This window comes from Macrobrachium nipponense, chromosome 26 (assembly GCF_015104395.2).
Source record: "Macrobrachium nipponense isolate FS-2020 chromosome 26, ASM1510439v2, whole genome shotgun sequence".
In the NCBI taxonomy this organism is placed as follows: Eukaryota; Metazoa; Arthropoda; class Malacostraca; order Decapoda; family Palaemonidae; genus Macrobrachium; species Macrobrachium nipponense.
In genome coordinates this window covers 32,372,377-32,389,165 of record NC_087215.1, presented here as the reverse complement: position 1 = coordinate 32,389,165, position 16,789 = coordinate 32,372,377, and the positions used below count along the sequence as shown (strand labels likewise).

Sequence of the window (16,789 nt, the reverse complement as noted above, 5' to 3'; positions counted from 1 at the left end):
ACCCGATGTAATTAGTGACTACAAAAACCTAGCCGATAACTTCGTGAAATACTTTGAAGAAAAAATAAAAAAAGAATGTGTCATAGTTTAGATAAGGAGGTCCATACTGATCTTCTGATGATCACAATGAGAAATAGCAAATTCAGTAGATTTGGAGAACTGAATATGAATGAATTCGAAAAAACGACGAGAAAAGCCAAAAACACCTAGTACTGAGAAAACGTCCCGTTTCCCACAAGTGATTTAAAAAGAGGCAAAAAACTTTGTTTGATCAGTTATGGGAGCTATATTTTGATGTTGTCAAAATGAGTTTGGCACAGGCTTCCTTCCCAAACAGCGGAAAGTTTGCTTGTGTAAAGCCGGCCTATAAAGGAAATGGCGATCAAGAAAATCTAAGTTGCTATGGACCAATATCGAGCCTATCGTCCTTGCCAAACTTATAGAAATGGCAGTTCACGAATAAATGTGGAAACGCTTGGAAACCACTCAGTATTATACGTGATCATCATTCAGCGTGCAGAAAAATACCACTCCGCAGAGTCCACGTTGAGTGCAATGATAGATATGGTAAAAATTATAGGAAATGGAAAATCTGGCATCCTGGTTATGCTCCACCTGTAAGTGCAGCATTCGACACAGTTGACCACTGACCAGTGCACACCTCCCAGGGAAAAGAATTCCCTCATAGTTTAAAACCACAGAAACACATGGGAATCTGCTGATGTACCGCTACCTCCCCAAAAAGAAGAGATCTCACAAAGTTTAAATAAGGTAACCACCGAAATCTGCCCATTGCAATGCACAAACCCTCTATATCACTTTTTGCAAATGGGTGTTATATACATCTTTGGGAACATATGTGTAAGTGTGAGTAGGTGTGAGCATGTATATGTATATATACTATTATACTTTCGTAATGTTTGCTTGATATATATTGCCAAATATTCAGATACTACACACATGCATATATATTGTGCCTGAGATGTTATAAGTTCCAGTTCCTACTCAGCACTCTCCAACTACGCTGAGTCTCACTACTATAAATCTTTCCCTCCTACTGATGGGTACTTAAGGTTCAAAGGGGTTGCAATCCTGCCTGTCACCCTTTTTCATTTCAACAACTAACCGCCAAAAGCCCTGTTTTGTATCCTTACAGATAATCCAGCTACGGGCTGCTCCAGGAGCAAGAGCCCGTACCAGTACAAGGGTGGCTTAATCTTGAACAACAACAGTTGACCACAATCTGCTGCAGCAGCAGATTGTGGTCAACTGTGTCGAATGCTCATAGGTCTTTAAGCAGCAGTGCTGCTTGAAGTCCTGAGAGCAGTAGGCATCGAAGAAAGCGGGAAGGTTACAGTGGTTATATCAAATGTGAAATCAGATAGGAAAGACCAAACGAAAGGAGTGCCCCAAGGCATCGTTCTGGGTCCACTGCTATTTGGCATTTACACACTTAAGCTATCTAGAATTCTACATAAGCACAAGGTTAAGTATAAACTGTATGCTGAAGATACTCAGTTTTATTTTCCTGCCCAAACGGTAGAAGATACCATTAGTAAAATTGAGGCAATAATGAAAGATATTAAAAAATGGATGTCGGCGAAGAAATTTAAACTTGATGAAGACAAAACTGAGTGTATGCTATTTGGATCTTACAGTGCACTACGAAAATATGAACGCTTCAAAAGAATAATTATTGGTTCGTCAACGATAAATATTGTAGCAACAGTGAGGAACTTGGGAGTGTTTATTGGTAATAAATTGTAAAAACCTGTAACTATCACATTGGAAACATTGCATTTATTAGAAAATACCTAAACGAAGATACTCTGAAAACAGCAATTTGCCACCAAATACTTTCGAGGCTTGAGTCCCCCAACGTTATATACTACGGTCTTCCCAACTACCTAAGAACATTTCAAGTAGTGCAAATTACGTTCTCACAATATTATAACTCTAGCACCAATTGAGCTACATTGGCTCGCAGTAAAAGCAAGAGTAGAATACAAAATACGTCCTACAGTCTTTAAAGCACAAAATACGATGAACCAACATACTTGAGAAACTGCTTAAGCTTCTTTAGACCTGAAATGAATATTGTGATCAGACATGCAAGTGAAGCATATAGGCTATTTGAGCCTAGTAGAAACTGTAAGTCAGGTGAGAGCATTTGATCATTGCGCACCGAGACTATTCAACAAAATACCGCCTGAAGTGAAGATCATACGAGAAGAAAGCAAATTTTAAAAAGAACTAAGGACTCTAATATTCTGCAGGAGATACGATACTGACGAGAAAACACTACGAGACAATTATAAAATGCAAGAACCACCTTATTTAGAAAACGCACGAGGGCCGGTTGGTTAACGAGAGAGAGAGAGAGAGAGAGAGAGAGAGAGAGAGAGAGAGAGAGAGAGAGAGAGAGAGAGAGAGAGAGAGAGTCTAACTTGTAAACTTCTATCCTCAAACTATTGCTTTTCCAGATTTTCGCCGAAAGTCAAGGCTTCTGAAACGAGACACCCGATGTCCTACATCCCCTTCGGTGCTGGTCCTAGAGGATGTCCTGGTGTCCGATTTGCCCAACTCGAGGCGAAGGTGGCAATAGCCAGACTCATTAGGACACATCGGTGAGTCCGTTTCTATCATGATTAGATTAGGTTGAGTTAAGTAAAGTTATAGGTTAGGTTAGTTTTAAGTTAACCTTTTTGCTGTGACTTTTTTTTGCCTGAATTCTCTTTTACAGCCTACCATGATGAATACTGGCTTTGTTCGAGGAAATTTAGTCCTATGGTACTAGGATAGTACTAGTTGACACTGCTGTTAATATGATTAGTATTTGTCAAATCTAAAAGCATCCTGACGGTCAGAAATTGTCAGTAATTATATGCATGCCTACTCTTGCTGGATTCAAATAACATTTTAACACATTCATATAAGTTTTGTTTGGGAATATATATATATATATATATATATATATATATATATATATATATATATATATATATGGTAGTACATACACTTGCTTCTTTTTGTTTTTCGGGAAGAGGAGGAAATGAATGCCACTGATTTTATGTTTCCTATTTGAGCAGCCTACCGCAGTATGGACCAACCTTACTGATGATAGAAATTCACACTTATCTCCCCTCCTGACATCGTTAATGAAATCTGAGTATAAAAATGACTATCCTACAAGTTAATATCTAAAGTCATTCAGCCTATTTTTATTATTTTACAGAAGGGTTACGGACGCATATTAATTTCCACTGCAGGTTCAAGATAATCGATTTGAGTAACGGCAACGAAAAAAATAACCTCCGTTTTGAGGGAATGTCCCCTAAATACTTATGCTTGACGATAGTTAGACTAAAATTGTTCGGATTAGTATTAAGATCTTCAAACGTCATTTGAACACACGTTTAACTAGCAAGCTCTGTAGGAGAGATACGGCATACATTATGGAGGAGTTATGAAGTTCCATTTGACAACGTCTGTGTGTGTGTGTGTGTGTGTGTGAGAGAGAGAGTGTGTAATTGCTGTATGGATGGTTAATGACTGAATTGGTTGTCGATAGGTTCTGGGCTGTTTGCTGTTAGAGGTCTGTGTTTTGAGTAAGAGTTTTCGGTCAGTCTTAAGTCAGTCTTTAGTCAGAACTGGTGATGTTAGTAGTGTCGGACAGTTATTTGAAGGCATTGGAAATTGGTTGAGTTTTGTGTTTTGTTTTGTTGTTGTATAGTTGCTGTTAAGTTAGTATTTTTCTTTGCTTAGAGTTGTTATGCCTGTGCTGTTGTGTTGTTTGTGCAGTGGTCTTTTGTTGTGTTAGTTGCGTGAAGTTAGTGTTTTTTTTTTTTTGCTTAGAGTGTGTGCCTGTGCTGTTGTGTTGTTTGTGCAGTGGTCATTTGTTGTGTTTTGTTGTTATATGTGATTTTTTGTGTTGTTGTTGGTATTTCTGTGACCTCAACCAGTGGGACAGCACAGGATAGCCCGGAGTATCTGGAGTGTTGGTAAGTACGTGTGTTTTGTGTTTTTTTTTTTTCTTTTGTCAATTGTCCTGCTGTATTTGTTGTGTAAAGAAGAAAGTGTGACTGAGGTTGGATTTTGGCAGGTGAATCGTTTAGGTTAATGTGGGGGGGATTTTGCACTTGTTTTTTTCTGGCTTGTGATCCCGCCACATTATTTTTTGGCGCCCGAACAGGGACTGTTGGTGCCGCAGCTGCAGGGTAATTGGGTAGTGAATTGTGTGATTGGTGGATAAGTGAGGATGGAAGGGTTGAAGGAGATAGAGAGGCTGAAGGAGGAGTTACGGTTGGCGAGGGAATCTAAGGGAAGGTTGGAAGTGGAGAATGAGAGGTTGAGGGTAGAGTGTGAGGAGCTGAAGAGCGAGTTAGAGGAAATGAGAGGAATGCTAAGGAGTGCGAAAGTGGAAATGAAAGAACAGGTGAAAGGAGCAGAAGAGAGAATGGTTGAGAAAATGGACGAAAAATTCGGGGTAATGATGAATGCAGTACAAGAGATGATGCAGGAAATGATGAAGGGATTCGTGGGAGAGGGAGCTGTAGGAGGTAGGCCTACTGGGTCTTGTGACGGGCCAGGAGTGGTAAAGAAAGTGAAAGAGCGAGTGAATGAGAGTACGAGTGATGAAGGTGATTCGGTTGTGATAGGTAAGGGAAAGAAGGAGAAGACACAGGATAACAATAAGGGCCTAAGCACACTGGCGACTTGTAGAGCCACAAGTGGCTGCGTTTTGTGGCGGGGATATTTTCTCCCATAGGTTCCCATTGTTTTCAAGCTAGTGTGCTCTGGCCAGCCACTTTGTGCGGCCACTTGTGGTGCCACAGAGTGGCTAGTGTGCTCGGGGCCTAAACCTGAGGACAAGAATAAGAAAGTGGCTGAGGAAAAGAAGACGACTATGGGAAAGAAGGTTAGTAAGGGTGATGGACAGGATGAGAATAGGTCAGAATACATTGGGGAAAGGGCTGAGAGTGATTTGGATAGCGGTGAGTGGAAACAAGTAGGTAGAAAGAAGAAGGGTAAGAAGAGCGTAGTCAGGGGTATGGACGTGAGTATGGAAGTGGATTCGCTGTATTCGGAAGAGGGAAAGATGGGTCAGAATGGAAGTAGCGAAAGTGAGAGTGAGCGGGAAGTACGAAAAGGCTGTGTATATGAGAGAGGTACCCCGATGTGCACAATACGAGGAACATGGTAGTAGGGACATAGGGGACTTTTTTAAGGAATATGAGAGGTATTGTGAGGCAAAGTATGGGGATAACAAGAGAGTCTGGGCAAGAGAGTTAATTAGCTTTTTGACGGGATTTTTGTTGAATATGTATAGGGTAATTATGAGTGTAGGGAATGTGCCGTATGAGAGTGTGAAAGCTAGGATTGTAGAACAGGCAAAGAGGATAAAGAGTAGCGTTAGATATAGGAGAAAGCAAGATTTTGAAGAGGCAAGAATAAATGTTGGCGAGTCGTTGTCGATGTATGTCTGTAGGTTAGAAACATTAGCCAGGAAAAAGTTTGGGGACGAAGGGATAAATGAGTGTAAGGAGTTAGTGCGAAAGTTGTTGGAGACGGTACCAGAGAGTGTATATAGTTTGTAAATCTGAAACGTAAGGAGAAAATGCGATGGACGAATGAAAGGTTAACATGGAATGACATTTTAGAAATAGTAGAGGATTACGAGTTAGATAGGTGTATGAAAGAGAGTAGAAGTGTTAGTGTTAGGACTGAAGTAGCTGAGGTTGTACCGGAGTTTAAAAGCTATAGGGAGGCAGTTTTGGAAGGGCCGAGGCGAATGGCAGAGCGAGTGGTAGATAGGAGCGTTAGGGCAAGTAACGTGAGTGTAGTTAGCCCAAAAAGAGATAGGAGTGCGAGTGTCGGAAGAGTAAGGTCAGTTAGTTGTGAGCGAGAGCAGCAGCTGTGTTATAGATGTGGTAAGCCTGGACACAGGAAGAATGAATGTCGGTGGGCGTTAGGAGCGTGCTTCGGGTGTGGGCAAACGGGGCATTTGGTGAGTGAGTGTAAGAAAGATAGGGATATTAAATGTTATAGGTGTGGACAGGTAGGGCACATAGCTAGTGGATGTCTGGGTACCCGTATGAACATAGTTTGCGGCAACTGCGGGAAGAACGGGCATTATGCTAGGATGTGTAAAGAACAGCGTGCGAAATGTGTTGAATGTGGAATGGAAGGTCATGTGGCGAGTGTGTGTAGGCGAAAGAGGATGAGTCAGGCTGGGAATTCGGGAAACTAAGTGAAAAGGGGATTCAGTTGAGTGGGTCCTCTAGTATGCGACAGTATGTTAGGGAGAATGTGATGAGTGAGTGGTTGAAAGTGAATAAATGTGAGCCGAGTGTCAGTGAGCAAATGGGTCTGGAAGATCGGCAGTTAGTGTTGGTTGAGCATGGAAGAAAGCGGAAGAAGGTAAGGAAAGGGAATGAAAGGGAGAAACGTGAGCTGCATGATAGAGGGGTTAGTGTTAGGGTATAAATGGTGGATAAGGTGTGTAATACAGATGACTTTGAGGGGAGGAATGATACATATAGCGTGTGTGGGTTTGAATTGTTAGGGTTTAGTGAAGTTTCACCAGGAAGGGAATCGGGTAGTAAGGATGTAGCTGGCAGTATGAATGAGTCTCTTCGGGAGTTTGGCAGGAGTGTAAATGAGGTAAGTGATTTGGTGGCAGAGTTACGAGAGATGTTCGGACAAGAGTTAGAAGGGGTAGATGAGATAGTGAATGGGATTTGGGGTGATGGTAGTGAGGGAGATAGTAATGGTTGTCTGACTGGAAGTGATCTGGGAGAAGTTGATGGCGGTGTAACTGAGAGTGTGTATGAGGGCCTTCAAACAAGATCCAGGGGACCTGCATCTGAGCATCCGTGGGTGTTGCGGAAGGTTATTTAGTGTGGGTGTTGTGAGTGAAAGGAGACGTTGTCAAATGTAACAGGGGAGGAAATATGGAGGAGTTATGAAGTTCCATTTGACAACGTCTGTGTGTGTGTGTGTGTGTGTGAGAGAGAGAGAGAGAGAGAGAGAGTGTAATTGCTGTATGGATGGTTAATGACTGAATTGGTTGTCGATAGGTTCTGGGCTGTTTGCTGTTAGAGGTCTGTGTTTTGAGTGAGAGTTTTTGGTCATCTTAAGTCAGTCTTTAGTCAGAACTGGTGATGTTAGTAGTGTCGGACAGTTATTTGAAGGCATTGGAAATTGGTTGAGTTTTGTGTTTTGTTTTGTTGTTGTATAGTTGCTGTTAAGTTAGTATTTTTCTTTGCTTAGAGTTGTTATGCCTGTGCTGTTGTGTTGTTTGTGCAGTGGTCTTTTGTTGTGTTTTGTTGTTATATGTGATTTTTTGTGTTGTTGTTGGTATTTCTGTGACCTCAACCAGTGGGACAGCACAGGATAGCCCGGAGTATCTGGAGTGTTGGTAAGTACGTGTGTTTTGTGTTTTTTTTTTTTTTTTTTTTGTCAATTGTCCTGCGTGTATTTGTTGTGTAAAGAAGAAAGTGTGACTGAGGGTGGATTTTGGCAGGTGGATCGTTTAGGTTAATGTGGGGGGGATTTTGCACTTGTTTTTTTCTGGCTTGTGATCCCGCCACAACATTATCGCTGGGCAGGAAGTCCGAAGCCAGGAACATCTATTCAGTTTTAGGTTAGAAAAATCTCTGCTTTAAGGTAATATTATAAATTGGAGGAACAAATGTTTTTGACGTTGTATGATGTTTTGAAAAACTTTTATTCGAGACATTAGTGCAATATACCAGGTGCTTTCGACGTCAGCTCGTACCATATTAGAATAGGCCCAACCCAACAGAGTAAAATAGTAAAAATGAAAACCAGAGTAACTTCATAAAACTTCCAAATAAACACACCTTATTTTCCATTCCTGGAACGTTTTCAAACCATATCATGGCCACTCTAGCTGCTTTTCTTCAACCCCTACAGATTCTCTTCACTGTCACCAAGAAATTTCGTTGTCAGCAAAGTATGCTGTCTTAGTGGTCACTAATTTTCACTTTTTCATCGTTCGTTTTTCCTTAGGTTGGAGACATGTGAACAAACGCCAATTCCCCTGACCTTCGAAATGCCGACGGTAACTCACATTCCTGCCAAAGACGTCATTCTGAAGGCGGTTAGGCGGGAATAATAAGACTTCAGTTACTGAGCGCCCGTGATCCCTTTCCCTGCTCAAGTGACTAAGGCAATGATGAATAGAAGAAGAGTGAATTCGTCTCCAAGTTGTGATTTGGCTTCAGGATCCTTGGCTAGTTTACAAAGATACTCGACAGCTCCGGCAGATGAAATTTGCGTGTTTGATCATTGTTTTCTAACTGTGAAACTTTACTGAACAAATTCATGTATTTTGTGATATTGCTCTACAGAAGAAATGGCTGTCTGCTGCTCAAATGAGGAGGGCGCAGTTGTGGTAAGATATTTGTATTGTTTCATTACGTCCTCGAAATTGCATGGAGTTTTGTTAGAAGTGGCCACATTTCACAAAAAAAAAAAAAAAAAAAAAAAAATATATATATAAATATATTATATATATACATATATATTATATATATATTATATATATAAGATATATATTATGTAAACTCACACACAAAAAAAAAAAAAAAAAAAAAAAAATATATATATATATATATATCTATGTTTATATCTTATATAATATATATTATAATATATTAATATATATTATATATTATATATCTATATATATATATATATATATATCATATAATAATAATTATGTAATATATATTATAATAATTATTATATAGAATTTAATATATATATATGTAACACTCAAAAGCCACCACATCTGTTAACGGGATATTAATCTCGTTATTTATTTGGTAAACGTGTAACTCGAGCGTCAGGCAAACCAACACAATCTCTCTCTCTCTCTCCAAGCGACCAATGGCTCGCGACTTTTCTTTCTCTCTCTCTCTCTAAGTGATACCTCATCTCTCTCTCTCTCTCTCGTTCTCTCGTTCTCGTTCTCCCATCTCCTCTCCCGTCTCGTCTCTCTCTCTCTCTCTCTCTCCACCTCTTTCTCTTCATTCTAACAGGTAATCAAATGAGAGAGATGCATTACAAAAATACATTTATTTAACAACAAAAGATAATGATCCAAGTCTTACTGACTAACTTAATTCAGTTAAAACCCCAACATTAAAATGTCTAAAAAGTAATTAGTCACACCAATTGTCTATTCTCCCATCGGGACCCTCTAGGTTCCCCCCTTGCCAGAACCCATAGGTCCTCGCCAGAATCGTCTGTTTCAAAGACACGAGAAACACTCGTAAGTACACATAAGTTTAACAACAAAGTCAAAGATTAGATATTCTTATAAATGTCAAACAGACAAGAAGCCACCCCTTTGACTAAAACAGTTCAAGACTCACCCATGCAGCCGGAATATTTCACTCACTAAATATGAATAAACTTTCGCAGAGCTCCCCCGGGATCTTGCCTTTCTCTGACAGACGTCTCTATCCAAGTCCTCCGTAGACTTGGGTTATGATACATTATAAAAGGAAGAGGCGCACACGCACATACGAACGCACACTTCGTTAACGCCTCATATTACTGGCTACAACCAGTTTCCCAAAGGCACTTTGAAAAGAGCCCATGAACTCGTGAACATTGACTCATCTAACAATGCAGTTTCATATCACGCCACCCCAGAAACCATTTGTCAGCTTTTCTCAGGTCGTTGCTTCGGCTCTGTTCTCCACATTCCAAAAAGGTCACAACGAACATATTGGCAATATATCATTAATTATAACCCTAGGCCTTATATAGCTCGGCCTTGCACAAATGCTAGCTTCCGCCTAGCAAAATGGGCAAACAAAATAGCTTACATAACATATAAAACATTGGCCGGCTTAAAATAAAATATAAATAATAACTGCACTTCTCTGGCATTATAAAATAAAGTCTGTCATGCTTTTATCTCCAAATAACACTAGAATTTTCTCTCATTTTGGATTCTTGAATATCCCTCTTTGTTTGTCTGCGACTAGCTGCTTAAACTGTAGCAGGCTGTAGGAAGACGGAATGCCTCCCTCATCGTAGAAGGCTTCTGACGGCTTCTGCAGATCCCCAAAAGCGCTGTAGAACTTGTAGACTCTCATAATCACCATGGACAAAACAACAGCAACACTCTCTTCACGGCTGGTGGACGTCTTGCTAGCGTTGGGGAACGACTTTTATGGTGTGTTAATATGTCAGTCAAGTCATCGGTCAATCCAAGAAAATTAACCCCAGACATACTACTTCTATCAAACAATGATCTCAAAAAGTCAGAAATACTAACTGAAAGTCTCCCAACTAACAACATTTAATATGACTACTAAATCATAAGTCATTATCATAACTCGCAAAGGAAAAAAAACATCAAGGTCTCTAACTCAATTCTCCAAACTCACACATCAGCACACACAATCCAAAACTCACAGCAACTCCACGGACTTCTGCACTCACATTTCAAACTCGAATGTTATCATAAGTAAAAACAAAAGAAAAAATCGTAATGAGCCTAAGGAAAAAAAAAATCACGTAACACACCCAGACCCAAAAAATGTTCTCTCAAGCTCTGATAATACAGCAACTCACAAAATCAGTAAAAATCTCCAATGTTTAACAGCAAAAACCCCTTTACTGCTCATATAATTAATTACAATGAGACTTAATGTCAAACTCCCATTTACGTAAACAACAACCCCTGAAAAATTCCATCTCCCGATAAATTACATCTCCCGTCCAAAAAGAAATGCTATTTAAAACTCAACCCCAATCACATCTCTCATAGGAAAAGGAAGAAAAAAATAAAAAAAAAGATAATGACAAGTAAATTTCCCCCAATTCAAAACACATAATATATGCATAATATACATAATCCCTGCGTTTTTCCCCAAGAAATGCCTCATGAATAGCTACAGAATTTGCCATTGCAACTTTTCATCGACTGGACATGGCCAGAAAGCAAACACTCACACATGCGCTTTTGTGAAATGCTATTGTCAACATTTCCAGACATTGCAAAAACTCTGAGCAATCACCACTAAAGGAAAAGAGTCAGCACACAGCGGACCCAACGCAGCGCTTGTCAGCAGAAAAATCCACCTGCGGACGCGTATGCTCGAGTGCAGCATAAAAAATGTCTAGTCAGACACACAAGTTTGGAAACTCATGATTCTATAGAAAAAGGTCTAACTGACACGAAGTAAGCACATTTCACAAAATCAACTCCAGGATATGACTAATGTGTTCAAAAATTTGTCTCGAAGACTTAACTCTCAACATGACACTGCCCAATTATATGCCTCCAAAAATAATACACTTGTGAACATAAAAAATGCACCCATCTCCATAGGACTCGTAATGCAGTAATGTCACTCGCCTCCAAATAGTCACGAAACCAAAAAGAAAGAACCACAGAAATCTTCTCTTTGCTCGAAAAAACAAAACTCCCATAACCACAAAAAGGGTCACCCGCCAAAGATTAATTCCATCTCCATATATTAATATGAGACACCATATTAATAATAACACCACTCCGGTTATAAAAATATTTCCTCCATTTGGTTAATAACCAACCCCCCATAGCCACATGTTAATAAAAAAAACACCACTCCAGGAATAAAGAATAGTCACCTCTATTTCGGCAAATAAAAAATACTTACCTCTATTTCCCCAATACTCCATGTGGAATAAAACAAGGCTCCAAAAAATATATCTCCAAAAAGGAATATAAAAAAAATGAAATCCTATCTCCAAAAAAATGTGCACTCAAAGCATTTAGCTCACACACTCACAAATATTGTCCCATATATCTCCAAAAATATGTCTCCATTTGCAACAAAGATGGGTGCAAAATAATTGAACCAAACATAGCTCATACCACCATTGGCAAATATCAAAATGGCCAAAAATATATCTCCAATATATTATATCTCAAATTATAACTCCAAAATAATATATCTCCAATTATATCTCCAAAATAATATATCTCAATTCTCCAGAGAATAACTCAATGTTATAGTAAAAAACTATAAACTCTCTCCTTAGCATAATTGCTGAAAAAGGGCAAAAACTCGGCAAATAAAAACTGTCTAGAAATTCTAGAAAAAATCACCAATGTGCCACAACTCATTATAATAAAACTCCAAATTCAAAGTGTCTTAGCCAAGACTTCTCCATATGCACTACGACATAGGCCACTAGAAAACTTAACCAAGTTTCCTATCTCTCACAAAGTTGTCACAAATATAACAAAGGTATTGTGCAAGAAAACTCACAATTTCTGGAACACAAATATCCAGAAAAAAATGCAGTGCCATTATGTATGCATTCAAAACCATGCAAGAATTCTCCCATATATTTCTATACAGCATCAAATAGCTGAAAACACAAACACGATCCCGAATAATGACTCTAAGTCACGAACTGAGACACTAAAAAAATATTCACACAAACTGGAGAGAAAAAATAAATTCAAATTCACCCATGATATAAAAAACTTTTGTCAGCGATGGCTAACTTCCAAAAAAGGAGAAAAGAAAAATCAACGGTATTGTTAACTATCTCCCGTGACTCACGTATGTCAAGCAATTATCTGCTGAACTCATAAAAAAAATAAAAAAAAAATAATGTGTTGTTAGTTCCTACCAAATTAAAAAAAGATCTCACCACCCTTGATAGCATTACAGCACCCACGTATTAGTAAAAAAAAAAAAAATCAGTATCAGAAATATCATTATCAGCAAAACCACCAAAAAATTGCTATCATCAAAATCACCAGTATTAGTATAAAAAAACATCACCAATGTTAATGCTTGTCCATTCACCCGGAAAATTCAGCACAAAATTCACCAAGATTCAGCAAAACTCATCACTCATGAATGACTGAAATATTCTCCAAAGTCATAAAAACTCAACAAACAATTAACACAAGATTTCTCCCAAAATTCATTGTAATAATTCTCCACGAATAATTATCTGTAATAATTATAAAAAAAATCTCCCATGAAATATCTCAAATCTCTCGTAAAACAAGTCCCAAGTAATGATAATTATACTTAAGTAACCCTCCCATAAAATATCTCATAAAATAATACTAATTATTAATAATAATAATTCTCCATAGTAATAATTCTCTTGCAAAGATCTCAAGTAAGGGTGTAATTCAAATAGCATACACCAGTATTGCCAAACCCCATGATGCACCACCAATGCCACACCCAAAATCAACAAAGATGCAACACCAATCATCGGCATTTTAAAGTAATCCCTCCAACACAATAAAAAAAATAATAATAATCTGTGTCCCCATTATATTTGTGTCTTCCAAAGAATAAGGAAAACATACACCACATCCCATGCATGTCATTTACTTTTCTCTTCATTCACGAGAAAGAAAATATCTTTTTATTTCCTTTTCTCTTCATCCAAGAGAAAGAAAATCTCTTTTCTAAAAAAAACCCTACGGGCATTTCACTTCATCAACTAATCAATCAGCTGATGTCCTGGCATTCATTGTCAAGGCCAGACTCGTCTTCCAACACCCTGACAAGGAGAGAAAAAAAAATAGTAGTTCACCCCCACTGAGAAAAAAAAGTTTCACCCTTCCGTTAGAACACCCCCCATGAACAGTGTCTGAGGATCCCCCAAGGTATACACCAGTACCCTCCCCTTGCAATACCTCCTTAGGCAGGCAATACTCCCCTTGCAATGTCCTTCTACGTTCGTTAGCAGAAATGTGCTGAGCCCGTAAAATTGAGTGGCCACTTTGTATCCAAGCGAAATATGCTATCCAAGCACAGTTTGCATGCATGAAAAACATCTTTATACACCCTTATATGTTAAATAAAGACAAATGCGTCTATTCTAAACACTCGCCAATAAAGAAAACACTTCACTTTCTGCTACTATGGGGAAAAAAGAATTTGACATCTTAAACCAGTCTCATTACACTGAATAATCTCAAAAAAGGCCCCAGGATTAAAAAAAAAATACACAGTAACACTTACATGTTCAAAATAAGAGAAAACCACCTCGGAATCTGCGTAAAACACGCGAATCTCGTCGGCACAACGCACTCGATATCTTTCACACACAAGCCAGACTGAGTCACTCACGCCTTGGAGGGTCTTGGTACGGGCAAATTTGATGACTAATACAATTTCTTGCCTCAGCACACATCCCACAGATGGACATTTTCTCTAACCCTTTCACTTAGCAACTAAAATCTAACAATTTAATAATTTTCCACAATCACCTCTATATTTAACTGGTCACCTATCTCTTCATTAGCGTACCTAGGCATTAAAAAACCTTTTACACCGCTTTTTACCCGCTGCCACCACATCTGTAACACTCAAAAGCCACCACATCTGTTAACGGGATATTAATCTCGTTATTTATTTGGTAAACGTGTAACTCGAGCGTCAGGCAAACCAACACATAATCTCTCTCTCTCTCTCCAAGCGACCAACGGCTCGCAACTTTTCTTTCTCTTTCTCTCTCTAAGCGATACCTCTCTCTCTCTCTCTCTCCACCTCTTTCTCTCCATTCTAACAGGTAATCAAATGAGAGAGATGCATTACAAAAACACATTTATTTAACAACAAAAGATAATGATCCAAGTCTTACTGACTAACTTAATTCAGTTAAAACCCCAACATTAAAATGTCTAAAAAGTAATTAGTCACACCAATTGTCTATTCTCCCATCGGGACCCTCTAGGTCCCCCCTTGCCAGAACCCATAGGTCCTCGCCAGAATCGTCTGTTTCAAAGACACGAGAAACACTCGTAAGTACACATAAGTTTAACAACAAAGTCAAAGATTAGATATTCTTATAGATGTCAAACAGACAACAAGCCACCCCTTTGGCTAAAATAGTTCAAGACTCACCCATGCAGCCGGAATATTTCACTCACTAAATATAAATAAACTTTTGCAGAGCTCCCCCCGCATCTTGCCTTTCTCTGACAAACTTCTCTATCCAAGTCCTCCGTAGACTTGGGTTATGATACATTATAAAAGGAAGAGGCGCACACGCACATACGAACGCACACTTTGTTAACGCCTCATATTACTGGCTACAACCAGTTTCCCAAAGGCACTTTGAAAAGAGCCCATGAACTCGTGAACATTGACTCGTCTAACTATGCAGTTTCATATCACGCCACCCCAGAAACCATTTGTCAGCTTTTCTCAGGTCGTTGCTTCGGCTCTGTTCTCCACATTCCAAAAAGGTCACAACGAACATATTGGCAATATATCATTAATTATAACCCTAGGCCTTAATATATATATATATATATATATATATATATATATATATATATATATATATATATATAGTATATATATATATATATATATATATATATATATATATATATATATAGATTATAGATCCACGATCAAATTCCTGTTACAAATAATAGTGTATTAAAAATATATTTACAAAGCTTCTAAGTGAAGCTAAATATAAAATTTAGGGTAAAGGCCAAGCACTGGGACCTATGAGGTAATTCAGCGCTGAAATGGAAATTGACAGTAAAAGGTTTGAAAGGTGTAACAGGAGGTAAACCTCGCAGTTGTGCTATGAATCAAGTGTTAGGAGACGGTGGAAAGTAAGATGGAAGAAAGAGAATATGAAAGGAGGTACAGTAAAAGCAACGAAAGTGGTTGCAGCTAGGGGCCGAAGGCACGCTGCCGAGAACCTTAGGTAATGCCTACAGTGCACCGCATGAGGTTCACTGACAGCACTACCCCCCTACGGAGTACAAAGCTTTTAGCTTTCGTCCAACTGCTGTGGACTTGATCACTAAAATGGAGTATAATAGAAAACTTCGAAAACAAAGTTAAGCAGGAAATCACACACCCAAAACAATCATTACAGAAAGTTAAAAACCTAGTTAAATACAACGTTGTTAGATTAGATTAGATTATAAAATTTTTGGCACATAGCCAAGCGCCGGAGTTAATAACGTTGTTGGGCCCTTGTCAATTCTAACAAGGCGTGATCCGACCTGCAGCTTACTCAGTGTGTGCTAAAATCTACAGCCAAATAGTGCGTAGTTTCACCAAAAAAACTAAATAAATATACTATATTTTAACATGCACATTTATTTTTTACATTTTCATTCTAACGAATAAATCATAACTATACTCTTCTAATTCCTGTATCTTTAGCTGTAAGAAAAACACCTTTTAAGGCTTTTCCAGAGGGGCTTCCCTAACCCCCCCCAACGAGAACAACGGCAGCAAGAACAACAACAACAACATAGTTTGTAGGCTTACTCCCCGAGTAAGCGAAACTCTATGACACCTTCTCGGTGGAAGAAACCTGGACTCTTCCGCTAAAGAGCCAACAAGGTGATTTTGAAAAGAATTTAACTAACTAGATGCATTTCTAAAATTACGAATACCCGCACATTTACAAATTTCTTCACTTATAATATTATTTTCAACAATGCACAAGTTTCCATCAAAGGTATTTTTAACGCATGCAACGTAAAAACGCAATAAAAACAAACAAACAAAGCATTTATACGTGATCTTGCTAGTTTTTTAATCTATTCTATGATCCCTCTCCCAGGCGCGTGGAACTATAGAGCTACAATTATTCCCCAATTTACGTGCTGAAATGTTCATTTAAACATTTACCAAACGAACGACCACTTTTACCTTTATAGCTTGAATAACAATTCATACGACCAACAGCATTAAGCACCAACATCATCGGATAATTTTACAGGGTAGTAGGCTACCGG

General features: G+C 38.6%; 1 protein-coding gene across 1 annotated transcript in view; it reads left to right on the top strand.

Moving 5' to 3' along the window:
- LOC135199619 (uncharacterized) overlaps positions 1-16,789 on the top strand; it is a 66,867-nt gene that overhangs the window by 22,819 nt on the left and 27,259 nt on the right. The window contains exons 5-6 of the mRNA XM_064227776.1: positions 2,484-2,627; positions 8,035-8,125. Of these exons, the coding sequence (XP_064083846.1) occupies positions 2,484-2,627; positions 8,035-8,125 (235 nt within the window). The remainder of the gene's footprint in view (positions 1-2,483; positions 2,628-8,034; positions 8,126-16,789) is intronic.